Source organism: Rana temporaria, chromosome 4, assembly GCF_905171775.1.
Source record: "Rana temporaria chromosome 4, aRanTem1.1, whole genome shotgun sequence".
In the NCBI taxonomy this organism is placed as follows: Eukaryota; Metazoa; Chordata; class Amphibia; order Anura; family Ranidae; genus Rana; species Rana temporaria.
The window spans coordinates 219640185-219664584 of NC_053492.1; the positions used below are offsets into that span (position 1 = coordinate 219640185).

The 24400-nt window shown below is 40.3% G+C and overlaps 1 protein-coding gene across 2 annotated transcripts in view; it reads right to left on the reverse strand.

Moving 5' to 3' along the window:
• Positions 1-24400, reverse strand: part of KHDRBS2 (KH RNA binding domain containing, signal transduction associated 2) — a 346045-nt gene that overhangs the window by 22330 nt on the left and 299315 nt on the right. For both annotated transcript variants that reach the window (XR_005748660.1, XM_040349894.1), the window contains exon 7: positions 12056-12138. Coding sequence is in view for 1 of the 2 variants with exons in the window: in XM_040349894.1 (XP_040205828.1) it covers positions 12056-12138 (83 nt within the window). In the remaining variant the exon portion in view is untranslated. The remainder of the gene's footprint in view (positions 1-12055; positions 12139-24400) is intronic.

Genomic DNA, 24400 nt, shown 5'->3' on the forward strand with positions numbered 1-24400 from the left:
ATTTAAAAAGCTGCGCCTTCTCCTCAGACTGTCCTGTGATAGGCGGAACACAAATTTTTCCAGCAGGGCCTCTGTCCAGTGTTCTGCCTATCAAGGACATCCTCTCGTCCGAGGATGAGAAGGCATCTGTGATAGGAGGAACACAGAACAGAGGCGCTGCTGGGAAAATTTGTGTTCCGCCTATCACAAGACAGTCTGAGAAGAAGGCGCGGCTTTCAAATCATGGATGCTCGCAGCAGACGGAGACTGTCACCGGCGTATAAGACGACCCCCGACTTTGGATGCATTTTTTTGCTGTTGATATTTATTTGACTGTTATAATTATGAGCAAGTTGAAACTAGTCATGTGGAAGCATATGCAATCGAACTCTACTTAGGTAGGTCTGTTAAGGTTATGTGCAGCTCTTTTTGTGACACCTATTATCTGTGTGCCCGTATTTGCAGTCTTTGACTTTGTCTGACAACTGCACTTCAGGCTGAGACAAGATTCTGGATGAAATATGTTAACTGTGGTTGCATTTTATCTAACCTTTACTTAATTTGATCTATAAAAAGTAACAAGTGTATTGAACCTGTTAATAAAAGGGTCTAAAACTTGTGCAGGGAAATAAAATAGGTTAATTGCTTGCAATAAAGCATGTCTCTTTGCTGCCCAAGGGGAGCTTTGTGGTAAGGAATCTTTAGCAAGCCTGAAGCAAAAAAATTTCCTAAGTAGATGCAAAGAAAAGAAGCACATACTGAAAAGTAGATGTGTCCTGAGATTAGCTTGAACTAGTAAGTGTGAGCTGAGTTTTGTGAACCTTTTCATGAGGTTTGTGTGAAAAGTATACTCAAAATGTACAAGTATGACCAAAAACCCTTTTGGCTCATTATCTAATCAATAAATATGTGATGCAATCAAATGTGTGCTTTAAATAAAAGACTAACGAAGCCTAGGTTCACAATGATGGGATTTGGCATTCGATTTGAATGGTGTTTTTTCCTATGTTGCCCTTGAAGTCACAATGAAATATATAAAATAATCTCCCTGCTACACAGTTTTTCCTTTTTATTTCAATTTGCTACATGTCCCCAGTAGCAGTGCTCAGCATCCTGTGGCCTTTTGTGTTAACCGCTTGCTTATTAACCTGGAAAATTTCTAAAATTGTTTATTATTTTTGGTAGGGATGCATGGCGCCGATACTAGCCATTTTCATGAGTATCGGTACTTGCGAAAATGCTCCGATACCAGTAACCGATACCGAAAATGACATTGCATGGGCAGGGCCGGATTTGAGCGGCCCCAGCCCCATACTCCTGCGGCGACTTCTCAGCTCTCGCGGCCGCCCCCGGCGGCGCCGGCACGGCACTTGCTTCTTGCTACGGGAGCAACAGGCGCGCAATGACTTCCTGGTACAGGAGAAAAAAGCAAGGTAACTGGTGGAGGCGGAACCTAATTCCCTGCCTACCCTCCTCTGCGCGGCCAGCATCATCTTCTCCCCCAGGCCAGGAGCGGGGGTCTGTGACCAGTGACGTGACTCGTGAGGAGAAGGGACAAGTGTCACGAGTCACAAGAAAAAGAAGGGGAACACTACCCTCCTCTGCGCGGCCGGCATCATCTCCCCCAGGCCAGGAGCGGGGGTCTGTGACCTCACCACCAGAAAAAGAAGGGGAACCCCCAGGCAGCAGCAGCCAGCAGGGATTTGCACTGAGTGCAGCCTAACAGGTACATACTCTTGAATATGATCATCATGTTGTGCATGTGCGTGTGCCACTGTGCCAGGCCCAAGAAGAAGCAAGCAACCAGTTAAATATAGTGCTAAATATGGATTATATAAATATGCATAGCAGCCATAGATATCACAAATAAAGTGTCATAAAGTGATTTGTGCAACAGGCTGTTGCACCATTTTTTAGATTAACCCCTAGGAGTAGGAAGATGCAACCTAAAGTGCATATTTTGAAATCACATTAGATAAATTCAGGGATTGTAGAGACTGAGCCATCAATATTAACCACTTAAGGACCCGCTCACGTATATATACGTCATTTTTTTAAAGATGTATATCTCGGTAACGGCAGCAGCTGCTGCCACAACCGAGATATCCATCTTTTTTAGTGAGCAGTCCTGTAAACGATAATAGTGGTCTCCGCGGCGGATTTGCCGCAATATCACCGTTATCAGCGGCGGGAGAGTGGCCCCCCTCCCGTCGCTCTCCCGCAATCTCTGCCTCTTACTGGAGCTTTTGGCAGCGGCGGAGGCGATAGGTTCCTGTCCCCTGCTCGGCTGGGATACAAGTGAGGGCAAGATGGCCCCCACCCGTCTCCATAGCATAGCAGGGCGGAAGCAACGTCAAAATCTCACTTCCGCCCATGCTTCTTAAAGGGACATTTTCTTGTTGTCATTTTTTAAAATGACAATTTTTTTTTGCATTATAGTCTAAATATGGGATCTGAGGTCTTTTTGACCCCAGATCTCATATTTAAGAGGACCTGTCATGCTTTTTTTCTATTACAAGGGATGTTTACATTCCTTGTAATAGGAATAAAAATGAACTTTTTTTTTTTTTTTGTGTGTAAAAATGTATAAAATAAATAAAAATAAATAAGAAAACAAAAACATTTTTTTTAAATCGCCCCGTCCCGACGAGCTTGCGCACAGTAGCGAACGCCTACATGAGTAGCGCCCGCATATGAAAACGGTGTTTAAAACCACACAAGTGAGGTATCACCGCGATCGTTAGAGCGAGAGCAATAATTCTAGCCATAGATCTTCTCTGTAACTCAAAAGATGCAACCTATAGAATTTTTTAAACGTCGCCTATGGAGATTTTAAAGGGTAAAAGTTTGACGCCATTCCACGAGCGGGGGCAATTTTGAAGCGTGACATGTTGGGTATCATTTTACTCGGCGTAACATTATCTTTCACAATATAAAAAAAATTGGGCTAACTTTACTGTTGTCTCATTTTTTTAATTCAAAAAAGTTTTTTTTTTTTCAAAAAAAAGTGCGCTTGTAAGACCGCTGCGCAAATACTGTGTGACAAAAAGTATTGCAATAACCGCCATTTTATTCTCTAGGGTGTTAGAAAAAAATATATATAATGTTTGGGGGTTTTAAAGCGGGGGTTCACCCTAAAAAAAAAATGTTTTTTGTCTACCATGCCATCCAGCATACTAGCGTGAGCTACAGTATGCCTTTATTTATTTTTTTGTGCTGTACTCACAGTTTAATACGGTAGTTAAGTTTTAGACTTTAGTAGGCGTTCCTATGAAGAGGGGAACATGATTGACGGCCCGCTATGGCGCGTCACGCTTCCTGAAAATAGCCGAAATAGGACTTGGCTCTTTACGGCGCCTGCGCAGTCAGCTCCTAGTCTGTGCGCAGGCGCCGTATAGTGACGTGAAGAGCCGAGTCCTACTCCGGCTATTTTCGGGAAGCGTGACGCGCAATAGCCGGCCGTCAATCATGTTCCCCTCTTCATAGGAACGCCTACTCCCCGCCGTGAGTCTGAAACGAACTAATCGATTAAACTGTGAGTACAGCACAAAAAAATAAAATAAAGGCATACTGTAGCTCACGCTGGTATGCTGAATGGCATGGTACAACGTTGTATTTTAGGGTGAACCCCCGCTTTAAGTAATTTTCTAGCAAAAAAAATGTTTTAATCTTGTAAACACCAAATCTGAAAAACAGACAAGGTCCTTAAGCGGTTAATAGTTACCAAGAAAGGAAATTGTACTCTGCATGTAAACACTAATGATCTGCAAACTCATCCTATAAAAAATCTGACCTTTGCTTCCATGGTCAAGAATAATTCTACACTTAGCTGTCCGTTTATGAAGCAGTGAACAGCAGTGATCCTCAGTCCATAAACAGTTTATGAAACAGAGATAATCGGGGGGAGAATATGTGTGATTCCCCAATTCACCAGCTCAGAGGTGGAGAATCTGGGAGTGAAGAGAGAATCTGGGGGGATCGGAGGGGGAAGAAGGAAGATTATTAACTTCCTTCTACTTCGATCAGACCCCCCAAGACAGTAACCATGTGTATACATATATACAGTATGTATAATGTATATATATATATATATATATATATATATATATATATATATATATAGTATATACTATGTAGGGGACTCCTTTTTTTTTTGCATTAACCACACCATCTGTCCGTGTACTGAGCAGTCATAATTTACCACTGCTTAATAAACTGACATTTCAGTGTTTCTGTGAATTTCTGGTACTGTAATCTCATAAAGTCTCACAAGATTCCAGCAGAGTCTCACAAGAATTCAGCTTCCGACCGAGTTTCTGGCTGAATTCTGCCGAGAAACCCGGCCGTGTGTACACTTTCGGCCGAGGAAGCCGACGAGGACCTCGGCGAGGAAATAGAGAACATGTTCTCTATTTCCTCGTTGTTCTATGGGAGAACTCGGCCCGCCGAGGTACTCGGTGGCTCCAGGACTGAACTGGCCGAGGAACTCGATGTGTTTGGCACGTTGAGTTCCTCGGCCGTGTGTACGAGGCCTGAGAATGCCAGAGAATGAAGCAGTGACATTTTTTCCCTGCTTCATAAACAGACACTATATAGTGAATTTTTCCATTTGATACCACTGTTTCACAGTCAGATCTTTCTCAGAACAATAAATCTGTAACTCTACAATAGCAATTTACATTCTTTTTTTTTCCAATAGGAAATAGAAAACCAGATATTCTCGAATTAAGGAAGGTTAGGAATGCCCTACTTATCAAAATACTTTCATGCAGCAGATTATCTCAACTCATAAAACTTCAGTACTATAAAACACACACAACCTGGACAATAATGAAACAGCACAAATGAAATCACTGTTCCTTTGTGCCCTTGTGCTCAGTGGTTTTATAATTATAAACCAGCTGCTGCAGAATCAGGCCTCTAATGAGGAAAGTTGCAGGGTCTGCATCCCTTTAAACGTTATTTCCTATTGGGAGTTTCTTACCAAAAATGAAAAGTTAGTGCAGACTTCTGGGAAAATTAGTGAGCAAATCACACAAGCAGGAAATTATGTTTCTGGGGGGGGGGGTGTGTTCTGTACTCATTGTGTGTATAGAACACCTGCAGGTGTACAGAAAATTACAGTGCTGCAGATTGAAAAGAAAATGTATACTTTAATAACATTCTATTACAATATGACTTGTGTCGCAATTGTATATGCTATATTGTTTTCTGTTTTTTTTGCATTTTTTTTGCATTTTTTTTACCATGAAAGTGGAGTTACCCTTTAATATCAATTCATGGGGTACCTGTCTAAAAATTGCAACATAATTCCTGGACTCATCTTACAAATTTACACCTCCAACCTCTAAAACAAAATAACTATACAAGATAAATTCAGACAAAACTGAAAATAAAGTGCAGACCAAATTCACCACCACCTGAATGTGAACTGCCTGCTCACCTCCCAAGGAAACCAATTAAGTTAAATGTCACTTTAAGACACATTATAAAGGTCAGTTCATGTACATTCGGATTCCAAGCAGTGGCCCACAGTACTGACCGGAACTCTCCTCATACAAAGATTCTTAGAACGATCAGTTCACGTACGTTTGAATTCCAAGCAGTGGCCCACAGTACTGACCAGAACTCTCATCATACGAATTTTCTAAGAATGATCAGTTCACGTACGTTCGAATTCCAAGCAGTGGCCCACAATACTGTCCGGGACTCTCCGCATAAAATGATTCTCAAATAAAACAAAATAAGATCATTGCTCAGGATTGCTAAAATATCTTTGAATCTAGTTCAACAGATAATCTTACTCACATTTGTTCAGTAATAAATGCATATTGTACGATCAGTTTCACAAGCAGCTTGTTCCTCCTCACTACACATCCAGTGTATCGAGTTACCGGTAGTGTCGTCATTGGCTCCTACTGACGCGTTGCGTCACAGGTCACGTGACTTTCTCAAGGGAAATTAAACATTTCAAACGTGCGTTTATTACTGAACAAATGTGAGTGAGATTATCTGTTTAATTAAATTCAAAGATATTATTGCGCGATGATCTTATTTTGTGTCCGGGACTCTCCGCATAAAATGATTCTCAAATAAAACAGAATAAGATCATCGCGCAATAATATCTTTGAATTTAATTAAACAGATAATCTCACTCACATTTGTTCAGTAATAAACGCACGTTTGAAATGTTTAATTTCCCTTGAGAAAGTCACGTGACCTGTGACGCAATGCGTCAGTAGGAGCCAGTGACGACACTACCAGTAACTCGATACACTGGATGTGTAGTGAGGAGGAACAAGCTGCTTGTGAAACTGATCGTACAATATGCATTTATTACTGAACAAATGTGAGTAAGATTATCTGTTGAACTAGATTCAAAGATATTTTAGCAATCCTGAGCAATGATCTTATTTTGTTTTATTTGAGAATCATTTTATGCGGAGAGTCCCGGACAGTATTGTGGGCCACTGCTTGGAATTTGAACGTACGTGAACTGATCATTCTTAGAAAATTTGTATGAGGAGAGTTCTGGTCAGTACTGTGGGCCACTGCTTGGAATTTGAATGTACGTGAACTGATTGTTCTAAGAATCTTCTTATGGGGAGAGTTTCAGTCAATACTGTGGGCCACTGCTTGGTATCCGAACGTACGTGAACTGACCGATCTAAGGTGTCTTAAAGTGACATTTCACTTAATTTGTTTGCTCAGAGGTGAGCAGGCAATTCACATTCAGGTGGTGAATTTGGTTTGCACTTTATTCTCAGTTTTATCTTCACGGAGGAAGGTGTTTTTGCTTTATATATTTTTGCTCATACTTCCTGTTGCATCCCAAGGACAGAAAGCAAAGTGAAATCTCCCCACCAGGATGAAGATAGCAAAATAGAAACTGACAGGGGTTTTTGGCCTTTTTCTCCGCTATTCAAAAACAAATAAATGAATACGTTTTGGTTTTATGTACATTTTACTAGCGGTATTTGAAGAATAATGAACATGTTGAGAGTAATTTTAGCGAGACTAATACAAATGTCTAGAAGCTATGCCCTTCCAGCCTCTTCCGGCCTTTTGAAGTTATGCCGCGTACACACGATCGGTCAAACCGATGAGAACGGTCTGATGGACCATTTTCATCAGACCAAACCGATCGTGTGTAGGCCCCATCGGTTATTTATCCATCGGTTAAAAAAATTCAATCTTGTTTTAAATTTAACCGATGGATACCTAACTGATCGGAAAAAAAACGATCGTTTTTAGGCACATCCATCGGTTAAAAATCCACGCATGCTCAGAATCAAGTCGACGCATGCTTGGAAGCATTGAACTTCGTTTTTTCAGCACGTTGTTGTGTTTTACGTCACCGCGTTCTGACACGATCGTTTTTTTAACTGATGGTGTGTAGGCACGACTGACCATCAGTCAGCTTCATCGGTTAACCGATGGAAAAATCCATCAGACCGTTTTCATCGGATGGACTGATCGTGTGTACGCGGCATTACTCTCTCCTTCAATTCCATCAATAATGGTAACTAGGGTGTGGAACATGAATAAGTATGTAAGACTATTCATACACACCAGGATCTTTTCCAAACAAAGTAACCATTTTGAAAGCAAACTAAGACTATCATGACAATGTAAGCTCCCAGGCAATAAAAAGGACTGGAAAACATTGGAAGCCATCTAATAATGTTAAGTCCATTCCGTGTCCTTAGAGTAGAAAAAAAGGAATCCCCTCTGGGTGATCTATTTACATTGCAAGCATTTTAACAGGTTTAGTTACAGATTCCTATGTGTTGTTATTTTGAAGAAATAGCTGTTTGTCTGTGTCAATGGGCAAAGTGAATTTTATTATTTTCAGTCAGCTTCTGCACTTGCAGTGTTCTAATGTGGCTAGTGGCAGGGTCTGAATCCCTTTAGTCATGACTTCCCGTTGGCAGTTTCTCTCCAAAATTTAATTTTTGTTGAAGACAATGCCTCAAAATCTAACTTATATCTGAATTACATTTCTGGGAGCTTTCTCTACACCATCTGTGTACAGAACATCTTCAGGTTGTCAAATTGCATGGGATTTTACTGAAAATTACAAGGCTGCAGATTGAGAAGGAAAGGTATTTTTTTAATGACATTAAGCCCTGGTTCACACTAACGGTGTCCATGCAATCTTCTGTAAGTTTCAATGTTATCTTAACAACACCCCAAAACAGATGGCGATTGCCAGGTGCAGGGGAAAAAAGGTTCCTGCACCATTTTGTAATGTATGGCTGAAATCACACCGCAAAGACATCACATGTGATGTGCACACAAATCGCATGCAGTGTTTTCCAGGCACCAGTGTGAACCTAGGTTTAATTAAAATATTACTTAAGTAGCAACTGTAAATGCTATATTCATTTTTTTATTTGTTATTTTGTTTTTCCTACGAAAGTGGAGTTACCCTTTAATAAAAGGTCAAGATTTATGTGTATGTATTTAGCTACATTACTTACTATGTACTTGTCAACACTTTAATAAAACACATTGAACATTCTGTAATTGTTCTCCCTTCTTTGTACACATTTCAGAATTTCAAAAGCGTGTTTATCTTACCATCCAGGAAGCACAACGTGTAGGTCTTTTTGGATTCAACAATTTTATAGGGCTTAATCCATGCAAAGAGCACTTATGGACTTGCTCAGATTTGCACCTTGTTTCAACTATATTACCTTTTAATGCAGTAATTCTGCTATAATGATTTGGGCATCAGAAAATAATCAGAAAATAATAATTATGAGAACAAAATAATTAATACATTATGATCCTTGAGCATGTAACAGCTGAGATGTAAATATTTCAAATATACTGTATATTTAAACTTCAGCTAGTTATCCTAAATAAATAAACGAAAATGTTACAGGTCAACATGAACATCATTAAATTCTGTTTTATCCACAATAGAGAGAAGTGGCTAATTAAGTGCATAGACTTTCCTATTTGCTCACTACAGCTTTTATTAACCTATACCAGTCCTTAGGGATGCTGGTTTAGAGGTGACTTAGCACAATAAAACACCATTGACATAACCTAGCAACATCAGCACTTTTTATCTCCCTCGATCAAAAGTTGTATCCATTGATCACATTGTTCTTTTGTGTGATGACATCAGTTTCTAAAACAAGAAACCCGAGGTTCACTTTGTATTATAGTGATTCTATCACAAAAGCAAAGCGTTCAATATATTTATTCCCTAGTGATGTGGAGATTGTTATTAAAGCAATGTTTCAAGATTTTTGCTGAATAGCAGAATAGAAAAGCAAGAGAATGTACTGAACCAACTCACATGAATTAGCTTCCTTTGTGTTAGGTAACTGTGCTTTTGATGCACGTTGCAGATAAGAGGTGAGAAACATAGGCTTTCAGCTCTACACTGTAATTAGCATTATACACTATATTATTAAGCCTTTAATCAATTATTTCCTTTGTGTGTTCTGGGTAAGAGAACTGGCACTTAACTCTAACATAAAAAAGAAGAAAGCTAACAACTTCCGGCTTATGAGCAAGAAAAGAATAAAAATTAAATAATAGCAGCAAAATTGTCAGTTTATTACACTACTGCTGTTAAAGGTATTCCACGTACTTTAGCAATTAAAAAAAAGAAGTAAATAGAGAATTAGCTTCAAAAAAATATTACAAAAATATTTGTAAATAACAGAATCTCAGAAAAAGAAAGATGATTAAAATAATGCTGCAATCAGGAGCTAAAAAACAGGAGTCATAGCAGCTGTTATTTCATAACCATAGAGGCACTCATGGTACTAGTGTCATAGCATGGAGAAAGGTAAAAATAATGCAGAGGTAGTGGGTGGCAAACAAAAAAAAATACTGGAGCACCCAGGGAATAATACATGTAAACACAGCGGGCCAGATTCACAGCTGAGATACGACGGAGTATCTCAGATACTCCGTCGTATCTCTCAGAGTATCTATGCGACTGATTCATAGAATCAGTTACGCATAGATATCCCTAAGATCCGACAGGTGTAATTGTTTTACACTGTCGGATCTTAGGATGCAATACCGCGGCCGCCGCTGGGGGGAGTTTGCGTCGTAAACCAGCATCGGGTATGCAAATTAGCAGTTACGGCGATCCACAATGGTTTTTCGCGTTCGCTACGTCGCCGCTACTCTAGTTTCCCGTCTCAATTTTAGTCCTCGTTTGACCTGCCCTAACTTTACACAGCAATCGTATTGCTGTATAAAGTATGGCCGTCGTTCCCGCGTCGAAATTTAAAAATTAACGTCGTTTGCGTAACACGTCCGGGAATACGGAAGTACGCTGCGTGCGTCGCCGTTCGAAAAAATGACGTCACTTCGCGCAAAGCACGGTGGGAGTTACGAAACGGAGCATGTGCAGTAGGTCCGGCGCGAGAGCGCGCCTAATTTAAATGGCACACGCCCATTTAAATTACACGGGCTTACGCTGGAGGCCGCCGGCGTACTTTTCATCGCAAGTGCTTTGTGAATCAGGCACTTGCGATGAAAACTTGCGGCGGTGTAACGTATCTACGATACGTTACGCCGCCGCTAGTCTACGTGAATCTGGCCCAGCATGCCCTGCATCATACTTGATTACTATACTGTAAATAAATCTATACGTAAACTATATAAAAAAAATTACATTGTACTGCCGAGTTTTAAAGTAAAAAAGGCTTGCATTTCAAGGTTATCAGATTATAAGTAGCTTTACAGTGAACCAGTGTATTCCAACTAAATCTGCAGTGTCATAAATTATGTCTCAAAAAATGCATCTTTGTCGTTGCCCCTCACTAACAAAATGTCACCAATTTGCATTTTTGTAGTGAATTCTCAATACATAGTTCATGGGAGCTGCACAGTAGTGCTGCATGAAGAGAAATTAAAACATGAAAAAAAAAAAAAAAGATTGGCATATATTATTGATTAAAGTAACACAGCAATGTTGCATAAGGCTACCATGCATTTCCTAATTAGCCTGAGATCTTGATGTGAGTGTGCTCACTTACATCCTATATAGCAGTGGTCATCAACCCTGTCCTGCAGGGCCCACTAACAGGCCAGGTTTTATGTATTACCTTGGGGAGATGCAGTCTGGGAATACTGCAATCACTGAGGAGCAAATGATATCAGCTGTGATGTATTTCAGTTATCTTGCAAACCTGGCTTGTTAGTGGGCCCTGCAGGACAGGGTTGATGACCACTGCTATATAGTTCTAGCAATGATAGGTTTATATTCACTACCTGTCCTGTTCCATCTTTTTTATCATAAACCCCTTCATGTAGCTGTCTCCTGGCCCTTTTAGGGGTTCTAAATGCCGGGATGCAGAGGAAGGCATTTCGATCATGTGAGCGCTGTGATTAGTAGTCACAGCGATTGCATGATCAGAAAGCTCCTGATCGCAAGTATGCACTGTGAACTTTCTGGTAGCTACCAGTTACACTTCTGAGTGTGTGCAGAGAGCACCCTCTCAGCACATCACAGCACATTTATGTGTTCAAATAGGGCCACATATATGCAGCCTCTCTGCGTTAAAGTCCATCCGCCAAGAGGCTGCATATATGTGTACGGCCAGCAGGAAGGTTTTCAGAATACCAAAAGTGACACGAGTACAGTATAAATCATAAGTTACAGTACAATGTAGCCCACATAAAAGTTCAAGCTGTATATATTATATGGCTTGATGGAGGTCTTCTACATTGTATCGATTGTATAGGTCAAGGAGGTTTCTATCAAAATATGCAGATAAGAAAAGGGTGATCCAGTCCAGTGCAGTCTGGATGTAACCTCTCAAAATGTGGAAGGTCCCAGATATCCATGGAAATTGTTTGTTTCATGGGTGTTAGGACATGAGTATAATCTGATGCTTAGTAATACAATCAAGTTTTACATTTAGAAGTGCTTTTCATGGGGTTTTTGGGGACCAGTTTGTTAAAGAGAACATTCAGTAGCTAATAAACCTGTGCTTGTGCCAATCAGAATCTCAAATACCTTGTAGAATGTGTGCCACTAGGTTTACATTGCTGTGTTTCATGTATAGTATATTCATTTTTTGACTAAATAACATACCTTTGTGGTTGTGTTGTGTAGGTGCTGTCATAATCCTCATAACCTAATTCATCATAGTCATCTCCAAAATCATCATCATAACTCTGCAAATAAATATGAAAATGCAATATTAAAGCATGAAAAATAAATAGATAGAAAAGATGAGGTTATTACACATGCTTCAGAACAAGGCATTTCAGGCACAAACTCAATTTTTTTTTGACTACATAACCATTTCCAATAACTACTTCGTTTTACTCCCTGCCAAAGATCAACAAGCACCAAACAAAAACACCAGGACGCCCCATTGTGGCTATAATTCAATATTTTTGCTTCAATAAGGAATATCAAGGCATAGCTAAAAAGTCCAAAGTGGCCCCTAGCTATGCTAATCTCTTGGTAGATTTCAAGGAGAGATATCTACATGGTTATCCATAGTACATGGAACGTGTACATACATGGTTCAGGTACATAGATGATATATTCCTCAACTGCACAAAGGTAGATTTACAAGATTTTAAGGCAGAACTGGATGTACGTCACCTCATGATTTCTTTCACTTTGGAATACAGCTACCAACTTTTCAGATGTTCTTTTGACACTGGAGAATGGTGCTTTGCATACAAAAAAACACACAGATTCCAAAAGAAAAAGTTTCCACACAAAAATATAAAATATAAGTTCCCATACTGCCAATTCATCAGAATCAGTAGATTACCATTGGAAGATGGTGGCTACCAATGATGGTGGCTTCACATGTGGACTCTCTGATCAGAAGTGCATTCTTTGATCAAAAGTGCCTGAGTTAAAAACCAGGAGTTGGCTATCATCTGCTTCTGCTTGCAGATTTTTGTTCCCCTCTTTTTCTCTGACACTTTTTAAACAGCTTTTTTTCTTTTTCCTTTCTGCTAATTAAGGGGAGGGTTTAATTGTTCACAGGTGTGTGTTTGTTCACAGGTCTTTACAGGTGAGTATAAAGTGGCTGTACAAGCTCCCAGAGGAGCTGGCTCCCAATGATGGTGGCTTCACATGTGGACTCTCTGATCAGAAGTGCATTCTTTGATCAAAAGTGCCTGAGTTAAAAACCAGGAGTTGGCTATCATCTGCTTCTGCTTGCAGATTTTTGTTCCCCTCTTTTTCTCTGACACTTTTTAAACAGCTTTTTTTCTTTTTCCTTTCTGCTAATTAAGGGGAGGGTTTAATTGTTCACAGGTGTGTGTTTGTTCACAGGTCTTCACAGGTGAGTATAAAGTAGCTGTACAAGCTCCCAGAGGAGCTGGCTCCCAATGATGGTGGCTTCACATGTGGACTCTCTGATCAGAAGTGCATTCTTTGATCAAAAGTGCCTGAGTTAAAAACCAGGAGTTTGAAACAGGAGGTAAGACAGGAGTCTTCATTATTTTTTTTCAATCACTGATCCAGAACAAGCTTGCAGCTAATAAAGTTGGAACTCTTGCTATTTAGATTCAGCGGTGCAGCAGACGCCCTCATCTTAGTCTGCTCACCCCAGGGATAGTGAGAGCAGGACGCTCTCAAATGAGTCGGCTCTCCCCAGGGATAGTGCAGCCAGGCAGGGTCCTCCCAGCTCTCAGGTGCTGCAGACACAGCTCAAAAAAACAGGACTAAGACCCCCCCCACACCCCCCTAGCCAATTGATCCAGGGTTGCACCGATCGCCGTTAAGGGGTCAGGAAGAAATTTTTTCCCCCGATCGCTGCAGATTGGCACAGCACGCCTGGGGTTTTTCGCCTTCCTCTGGACCAATCGGGGAGAGAAGACTCAACGAGTGACGGCTCACTTGGACAGTCTTCCACCCATCACGTCCGGCGTCTCGCGGCTCTTCCCGCATCCGCGCCAGACCAGGCCTCATTCACGGCCGCCGCAATTAGGAAAGACTGACGACAATGTGACTGGCGACAATGGCTAATCTGCGATACTCTGCGGACTCTATTCGGGGTCTGAGACAATTCGCAACAGCATTACCAGCCGTCACCAAAAAGGCCTTAAAAATAGAGCAACTTTTGAGATTCGATTGACGATCGACCATCAAAAATGTAAACTATTTAACCCAGCTCAAGCACATATCATGTGCTTTGATCAACACAAGATCGGCAGTAAAACACTGATTAGAAATCCACGATTTCTTACTACAAAACGATCTAGACTGCCTCTTTATTACAGAAAGCTGGCTCTCAGACGACTGCAACACCATTCTCGGAGAATTGGTGCCAGAAAACTATCGCATTATAACGGAAAACAGAATAGGGCAAAGAGGAGGAGGCCTGGCGGTGATCCACAAGAATCACATTACAATCACTAAGCCAGCCCTTCAAAATCCTCTTCCATTCATGGAAACCCTTACTCTTCAACTTCAAACTTCCCCCCAGGAGACTGTTCACATTCTCCTCTGCTATAGGCCACCTGGGCCAAAATCGCAGTTTTTGCCATCTTTAACGGAGTTTATATCCACTTATACCCTTAACAGCAAACACCTTTTGCTGCTCGGGGACTTTAATCTGTGGGCCAACTCCGCAAAGGATCCCATTGCGGACGCCTGCATCGATCACCTGGAGGGATTAGGGCTACAGCAACTTATATGCGGGCCAACACATGCTTCAGGTCACACACTCGACCTAATTTTCAGACAAAATCTGAAAATAAGCATTTTAGAAAATGAACCATTGCCATGGACAGACCACCATGCAATCAATTTCATAATCTCCAAAATTCCCCCAGTGATAAAAGCACCCAAGCCGGTGACAATACACTGGGCTAGATCTCAGAAGAAGCTCCATTCGGAACTCTTTAAATCTACCTTGGGAAACAGAATCAATACAATCCATCCACATCAAACAGCCGCAGATACACTGGATGCCATAAACGCAGCCCTGCTACAGTCAGCCGATTTAGTAGCACCGAAACGCAAAGCCTGCATCCGAAAAAGAAAGTCTGGCTGGTTCAACAACCAGCTGTCGCTTCTGAAGCAAGAGCGCAGAAGGGCGGAAGCCGCCTGGAAAAGAAGCCCTGCAGAGGATAACCTCATCATCTACAAGGCAATAACAACACGATATCATAAAGAAATCTTCAAAGCCAAGAAACATCATTTTTCTATGGCGATTAACAGCGCCCTAAACTGCCCCCGCGAACTCTTCAAGATGGTCACCCAGACCATGAATCCAGGATGTCTTGAAGTCCCCAACTCAGACACCCAAGAGTTCTGTAATGAACTATCGGATTTCTTCATCAACAAAATTGAAAGAATCCGGGAAAGCATCTTGCAAAACAATACCCCCCTCAACCCCACCGTCCATCAACCACAAAACACCCACAGAAACTCGCTACAATCAACAAAGTTCACTCTGGAACCGATCTCCATCGATACCACAAAAAATATCATTGGTGCTTTGCGGAACAGCACATCGCCCAATGATATCATCCCCACCAAACTGCTGAAGGAATGTGCCGACATCCTGGCACCACCCATCACACAGCTTATAAACCAGTCATTTAAGGAAGGCACAGTGCCATCCCTGTTGAAAGAGGGCACAATCCAGCCCATCTTGAAAAAACCTAACCTGGATCCCAAGGACCCAACTCACCGCCGTCCCATAACAGGCCTAAATGTTCTCTCCAAGATAATGGAGAAAGTAGTGGTACAACAGCTGCAACAGCATCTAGATACCCACAATCTACTGGATCCATTACAATCAGGCTTCCGTCCCGGATACGGGACAGAAACGGCCTTACTCAAAATATGGGACGATGCCCTCGAGGCCGCAGACGAAGGAGAATCTTGTCTCCTGGTTCTGCTGGACCTAAGCGCAGCCTTTGACACGGTAGACCACAAACTGTTACTGATGCGACTAGCCAAGGTAGCAGAAGTCGCAGAAGGTGATTTACCATGGTTTTCTTCCTTTCTTGAAAACCGATCACAAACAGTTAAATTGGGTTCTTTCACGTCGGAAAAGCGCACGGGGTCATGTGGAGTCCCCCAAGGATCCCCCCTGTCACCGGTGCTTTTCAACATCTATCTTCGCCCTCTCTTTGATATTATCAGTAGCCAAGAACTACTCTATCACTCTTATGCAGACGATACGCAACTGTATTTTCGCATCTGCAACAAAAAGGATCATCATCCCAGTTTAGAGAAATGTCTCTCTTTGATAGAAAACTGGATGACAAAGAGTTATCTTAAACTCAACAGTTCAAAAACAGAACTCCTTATGTTTCACGCCAGCCGAAAGAGTCAACTGGCAACAACCTGGACACCGCCGCCCATTCTGGGCCAAATCATCACCCCTAGCTCCAAAGTCAAAAGTCTCGGGGTCATCTTCGACACCTTCATGACAATGGACGCACAAATAGGGTCAGTAGTCAGCGGAGCGCACCATCTGTTGCGCCTACTACGCAGACTTATTCCATTTATCCCCAAAGAAGACGTAGCAGTCGTGGTGGGAACAATCGTGAATTCCAGACTGGACTATGCTAACGCCCTGTACCTCGGACTCCCAAAGTACCAAATCTCCCGTCTGCAAGTCGTTCAGAATACGGCCGCCAGACTGGTGACTGGGAAAAAAAAATGGGAATCAATCTCACCTTCGTTGAGAACCCTTCACTGGCTGCCAGTAAAAGACAGAATTGCATTTAAAGCACTCTGCCTGACACATAAGTGCATCCATGGGAAGGCTCCGCAATATCTTTGCGACAAGATAGAACCTCACAATTCGAATCGCGTTCTGCGATCCACTGACCAAAATCTGGTCAAGGTTCCAAAAACCAAATACAAGTCCAAAGGAGAAAGAAGGTTTGCTTTTCAAGGTCCGAGACTATGGAACGCTTTACCAACCAGCATTCGGTTGGAGGAAAACCACCTGACTTTCAGAAGACAGATCAAAACTCTGCTCTTTTGATGTCATGAGACACGAACAACTAGCGCCCAGAAGCGATTCAGTTCGCATGCGCCGCGCTTTATACGTTTTTCATTCATTCATTCATTCAAGATACAATGTTCTATGAACAGGAAGATAGAAAGCTGAAATACTTTAACCACTTTATTACCGGTTCATAACCGAAAGACGATTACAGTGCGGCTCTCTTGTTCTGGTAGGGCATCCATCTAGTGAAGATTTCAGATGCGACTTGAGTCACACAGAATCACATTGCAATGGAAATCACATTATTCTCTATGGTGGTCATTCACATTTATGCTGCTCAGCATGGCACATTTTTGGGAAAAGTGTCCAGTGCTACTTTGGTGTGATTGCAAGGCAATTTTGGCCTCATAGACTTCAATGGAAACTTACAAAATTGCTGGCACATGAGTATTTGCAATGTTTTTTGCTGCATTTTTTCAGGTTGTTAAAACTCCTTAACATCCAGTCTCCCTCCCCTACCAAAAAATGCAGTATTTTGAAAATTTCATCAAAAACGCAACCAAGTCACACTGAAAACCAGATCAAATCACAGCTACACTAGAGTGAACCTAGCCTTAGTGGATTATTGATAGCTCCGCTCCCTCTATTCCTAGATCCTGCTTTATTCAGTAAGCAAAAGAACACTCATCTCAAAGCTATGTTCTTTAAACAGCTAAATTATACATATAATTGTGCACACTAGATGCATCTATTTAAGTACACTGATTTGAAAACTACAGTTGCTAGGTATTCCATGTGCACAATAAAACCTATTGTATTGCACTAAAATCATATATTATATAGCCTCTTCTCAGAAAATTATCAAGGTGTAAAAAACTGCACTTCCTACATACTGTGAAGATTGTTGACATAGGAATTGTTAAGTTGATCTGCACATACAACGTATTACAAAACAGTACTTAAAATTAAATACATGAAATTTTAAGAAAAATATGTTTCATTACATAAAGTTGACTCTTCAACAGCAACTGCAGTGCTATTGTGCCTACTAGTTGAGTAATGTCTATATATCGCATTCTATTTGCCATCACACTACAAATACATTAAAGCCACTCTGTTGCTTAAATGTTTTAATGCTAATAAGATGGTAAATACTTATCTTTCTTGAAACCCACACTGCTGAATTGAAAAGGAACAGGTGCCTGATACTTCTTCAGAAAGTGACACATTCAGGAGTACCTCTAGTGCGGTAGTAGTTAGTCACATTCAACTGATTGTGACTAGCTACAAGGTCTGGATAAATGAGATGAATAAACTACTAGACCAGGATAAAAAAGAACCTTCTCAGACATACTTCCAAGAGTATCACCAGCCCTTACTTCACTACTGGGCACTACCAGAAGTGACAGGTTGTGAGAAGTCTTCAGCTGACCGTTTCTTTTCACTATAGAGCAGATTGTCAGCACGAGCAGAAGAGGTAAGTACTTATGATCTTCTTTGCAGGGCAACATGTTTTTAGAACTTTCATTTTAGCAACAGAATTGTTTTAAAGGGAACCTGTGCTTTTCCCATGCAGAGCATAGCAACAGCTTCATTATGATAGACCTCTCCCCAGAAGAACACACTCAGATTTCCATTGCATTGCTGCTCTGTCTCTATCTTCCCACAGGACACAAAGGCAGCAGCAGGAGCCATTGGCTCTGGCTGCTGTCAATAAAATCCTGAGAGGAGGGAGTGGGGGACAGGCACAAGCTGCACTGTGTGTGTCTATGGATGCAACTCGCCATGGTAGCACACACAGGAGGAGGAGGAGGAGAGGAGGAGCCTAGAGGGCCAGCAGGGATCCCAAAAGAGGAGGTTCAGGACCACTCGGTGCAATTCCATTGCACAAAGCAGGTAAGTATAAATTGTTTATTATTTTACGAAAAAATTGCTTTTACAAGCACTCTAAGTGTACTGCAGTGTAAAGGCTTTGTTTGCCTGCACTGGGTTCACAGGTATAGGGGTAGTCCCATTCATGTCATTATTGATGCAGCTGCTGCATGGACACAGCTGCTGTTGCCAAGTTGACACCCCTGTGGTTGGGTTTTTCCCCGAATGCAGACAACGTGAGTGTCGTGACACGCCCCTGTATGCACTTGCAATCACACAAATGTCAAATTGAGAGCAGAGGCTGTGTCCATGAAGCGTCTGAGTCCCAACTGACATTAGTGGAACTGTGTGCAGGTGGATGCATAGAACACCTGGGCATCCTGTGCAAGCAAACACAGCCCTAGTATGCCTGTATAAATGAGGCCATATAGTTAATTTCCTGATACATGTCAATATTTAATTGCCATTACTTTAACTTCCAAATAGTTTTTTTTTGCCATTGAAATGCCTTCTGTGAATAAGGACTTTATTATTATTATTATTATTATTATTATTATTATTATTATTATTATTATTATTATTATTATTATTATCAGTTTTAGAATAAAAACTATACAGCATATGACTGGATATTTGTGTTAATCTTTAAATTAGTTTACAAGTCACATAGGAACTGCAAGAACAATATATCAAATTTCTACATTTTTAGTGGATAAAGTTAGCCCATGGGATGATCGTTACAACTCTGGTTTACAGATGTGGTTACAACTTGCATGCATTGATCCACTTGGTTATCCTGTTAAATGCCTTATTCTTAACAAATTCAAACCTATTGATTTGCACTGGGCTTCAGATGAAAATTATATTTCAAAACCTTTGTGGTATGCTTTAAGTCCATGTAATCTAAAAAGCAATTATTTTTTCCTGTTGATTTTGTGTGGACAAGGAAATCTACTTTTATGTTAGTGTTAATGGAAACCTGACAGAAGGGATGTAAACATTATACTGAAACATTAGGAATTGCCTTTGTTGCATCAATGCTTTCAAAACACAGGGAACTGAACGCTGTGGTTAACGCAGTTGTATGCCTCGCTTGCACATTTATACATACAGGTAAGTCTATAATAAGGCCTGTATGGCTTAGGAGATTCACCTTGCATGCAGCTGCTGACGTCAGCGGTGCATGCGTTCTGAAGGTCCAGTGGATCCTGCCGGACCTTGCCGGAAAGAGGACTCTCACATGCATTCGAGGGAGTGATGTGATCTCGGCTTCGGACACTCACAGCTCCGGAGCTTCGAACCCAGCAGAAACGCAGAGGAAACATGTCAGCTCCCCCAGCGGTGACCGGGAGGAATTTTTTCATTTTCCAATTTTACAGTTTTACCATTGCAATTCCTTACACGGTATTCTTTCTAAAGTGATTTTTCACTACATTCCCCTGCTCTACTCCTGTTGTAAATCACCTCCATTATTTCAGGTTTTCAGGAGTAGAAATCAAGACAAAAATGACTGGTAAATACTTTAAAACGTAGGTATAGGAACCCTATTTCTGTCCTGTATTTATGAATAGATTACTTGGTAGCTATTTACAGCAGCATAGTTTGTACATAAGACCATATATGAATGCTGTTGAAAATATTAATCTACATTATGCTACATTCCATGCAGGCAAAAATGTATTTTACTTTTAGGCAAAGGCTTGTGGTGCTTCAAGCTAAGTTTAGCATAAAGCATTGTATAGTGTTAGACATCAAAGCAATCAATGCATAAAATGTGGAGTTTAAGTGATACTCTTTATTGGTTAACCTAAGTCATGTATCCAGAAATATATGGTTTATAGACAAAATAGTATTTCATGATTAGATATTTCCAACTATAGAAACATAGAAACATAGAAATGTGACGTCAGAAAATGACTGAGTAGTCCATCAAGTCTGTCCATTTTTTTTTGCTTGTTTGTTTTTTGTTTTTGTTTTTTTGTTAACTTTTTTGTCTGAGTATAGATCTATGTTTGTCCCAAGCATGTTTGAAGTCATTTGCTGTTGACTTTCTAAGATTTGTTTTGATCTTTCCTCCAGTTAGTTTGAGGTCATGTTCCCGTGTTCTTGATTTTGGTTTCATATTGAAAAGACTGCCCTCCTGAACATTATTTACCCCCTTGATGTATTAAAAGTGGTTGTAAACGCTATTATTTAAAAAAAAAAAAACCTGAAAGACAAAGGCATAATGAGCTAGTATGCATAGCATACTAGCTCATTATGAATTACTTACCTTACATCGAAGCACCCGCACCGGTGCTCGTACTCCCTCCAGCTGGCGACATCTCTCCTGGAGTGAATTCTGGGTATTGAGGGCCCCGGTGCTGTGATTGACCGGAGCAACGATGACGTCACTCCCGCGCATGCGCGCAGGAGCCACCAGTAACAGCACACTGACTGAAGCAACGGCACATGCGTGCCATTGCTTCAATTTACTTTAGTGTGCATGTGCCGATGACATTGGCACATGTAGGGGACAGGGGATATCTCCTAAACTGTGCAGGTTTAGGAGATATCCTGGGTAGCTACAGGTAAGCCTTATTATAGGCTTACCTGTAGCATAAAGTGGTTGTAAAGGGTTTACAACCACTTTAAAGGTTTCAATCATGTCTCCCCTTTCCCTTCTTTACTCCAGACTATACATATTACGTTTCCTGAAGTCGCTCTCAATATGTTTTATTCCCCAGACCTTTCACCATTTTTGTTACCCAGGTCGGGACTCTTTCTATTTTATCAATATCTTTTTGTAAGTGTGGTCTCCAGAACTGGACACAGTATTCTAAATGAGGTCTTACTAAAGATCTATATAGGAGAATCAGGACTTCCTTCCTCCTGCTGATGATCCCTCTAGTGATGCATCTTAGAATTCTCTTCACTTTTCCCACTGTCTGGTCACACTTTTTGCTCATTTTGCAATCATCTGAAATAAGCACCCCCAAATCTTTTTCTTCTATAGTGCTGGCTAACACCGTACCCCCAATGTTGTACTCTTTTAAGAAATTATTTTTCACTGGGTGATTTTTTTTTACATTTAGAAACATAGAACTGCACTTTCAACTATCATACCTTCCCAATTTAATATGCATGATTCCATCTAAACCCTTTTATGTATCTAAAGCCGATTATTTGGAGAGATAAATTATGCCAGATTCAGAAACTTTACTTGAAATGGAAAGAGCCTGAGAACATGATTTGCTTACAGTGTATAACATTATAAATAGGATTTCTGCTGTGCAGGGGATTGTAAGAAGATAATATAAAGATAGATATCAGACAGCTCTACTAGCAGTATTTTAGAACACATTTAACAATTTGGAAAGAAGGCACAGCTGGATTAAAAGTATACATATATTCGCCTGGTTTTCTGACTTAATGGTTATGTTCTTTAGCACTTTGCATAAGTTGATTTTTGAGTAAGCTGAAATTTCTTTTAAACAGCCAAAGCTATTTAGAAAACCAGTAAATCCTGAAGTACTTCTTGGCATCCGAGGATAGAGTAATCCAGTGTGCTATATGCACCATCAGAGCTGTAATTTCAGATTTGCAGTGAAGTGAAGTTGTTGACTTGCATTCCATTAGCATTCAGTGACCTAAACAGCTCCTTATTTTATATCATTATTTAGATTTGTTCAGAAAGTGCATTGTGCAGTGATATTGTGAACATATTATACAGACTTCTAATGTTCCTTTTCAAGGTATAATATATAATACAAAATATACATTTAAACCCTGCTAGAACATCCTTTTTAAACCCCCCCCCCCCCCCAAAAAAAAAATTAAAAACTAAAAAAGGTTTAGAGAAACCCCTGCTTAAAGCATTTCTTGGGTCAGTGTGAAAAATGAGCCTTACATTGGTGAGTAATGGGAAGAATTAAATCCTTACAGTAATGGGCAGAATTCCACCTTACAGACAGCTAAAACAGATAATTATTGTCATGTTGCTGGCTCTGTTTAGTAGCCTTGGTGGCCAGTCAGGCACTCTAAAAACATCTGGAGGAACACTGGTTGAGAATTGCTGTTTTAAAGAAATGTGATCAATGACAGTACTATTATATTCTCTATATGGGATTCAAGTCCAGACTGGTATAGAGTAATCTATGGGTATACAAAAAAATGGATTAATAATCCACAATTAGCTGTATCCAAAAATATATACAGTAAAACCTTGGTTTGCAAGCATAATGTGTTCCAGAAACATGCTTGTAATCCAAAGCAGTTGTATATCAAAGCATTTTTTTTAGAGGGTATAGAAGAGAAGAGAGGTGCCTCTAAGTGTAGCATTAAGTTGCTAAATGTTGTACCTTCATTAAATGTAACCATATTGCTACACTTTGAGGCAACTCTTCTTTTTTATACTCAGTTGTGACATGACGCTACTTCTATATCAAGACATCGCTTGTATATCAAGGCAACAGTTCTTAAAACATTTTGCTTGTCTTGCAAATTGCTCTCAAACCAAGTTACTCTCAAACCAAGGTTTTACTGTACAATAATTATATTTAACTGCATTATATGTGTCATTGAGTTATAGCTAGAATTTACAGTCTGTACAAGAATTTCAAACTTTTTCATAATGTCTATTCAAATTTTTAGGGTAAAATGTGGACAATTTGTTTACTGGGAGTTCGCAATAAGGACTACTGGTGCCTCATTTGTACACATAAATATATGTTTTTGCACCATTATCATTCACAGTGCAATACAAACCTTCACAAAATATATTACCCATGTGACATATTGTATTTCACTGTGCAGTTTGACTTGTTTGGAAATAATTTTCTTATAAGAACCAAGCACATAATTGCCTAAATAGGCATTAATTATTCTAGTCACTTATAAGTACATTATACCACATCTCTGCTCTTCATAGTGTTTTGTTTTCTTGTTTCTTAATCATTTAATTTCCCCAATCTCCATTTTAAAGGCTGAACTGTTATGCCAGATTCAATTAGTATTCATTTAGTAGATGAAAATAATTTTCATATCGATGAAAGAGGAAATTATTGACACTTAAAGATGTTGGTTCTTGAAATGAATCTGATGAGAGCACTTAAATGAATAAACAGATCTCCTTAATTGGGGATATCTGTCTCAAAATCAAATTAAAGCTAGCTATTTTGTTCCAAATGCCAGTGTTGATGCTATTGATGTTGACACCACATAAATAACTGGCATATGTGATTTATCTACAGTATTTATAGTCTCATAAAGATATTCTAGATACCAAACCACAACAGGAATACTGTGTGCAATTAGTTTTTAGTTAGGCTCTGAGGAAGGTGGGGGGAAAACCCGAAATGCATTTGCTGTACCCCATGTTCTGTGCATGTCCATGCACTGTGTTTATGGCCTTTTGTCAGTTGTATTTTGTGAGTACCCACTTTTACAAAAACATTTCTTATTATTCAATTATCTCTGGTAATGCACTAGGTGTGCATGCCTTCCATTCCTGTTTTTCTTGATGTACCATGTACTTGTATAACAAAGTATCTTTTTCTCTTTGCAATGCTTTCTTTGTGTGGTGTTCCTGCCAGTACCTATGCTTTCAAAAACTGACCACATGAGTCATAAGAGTACAGTGT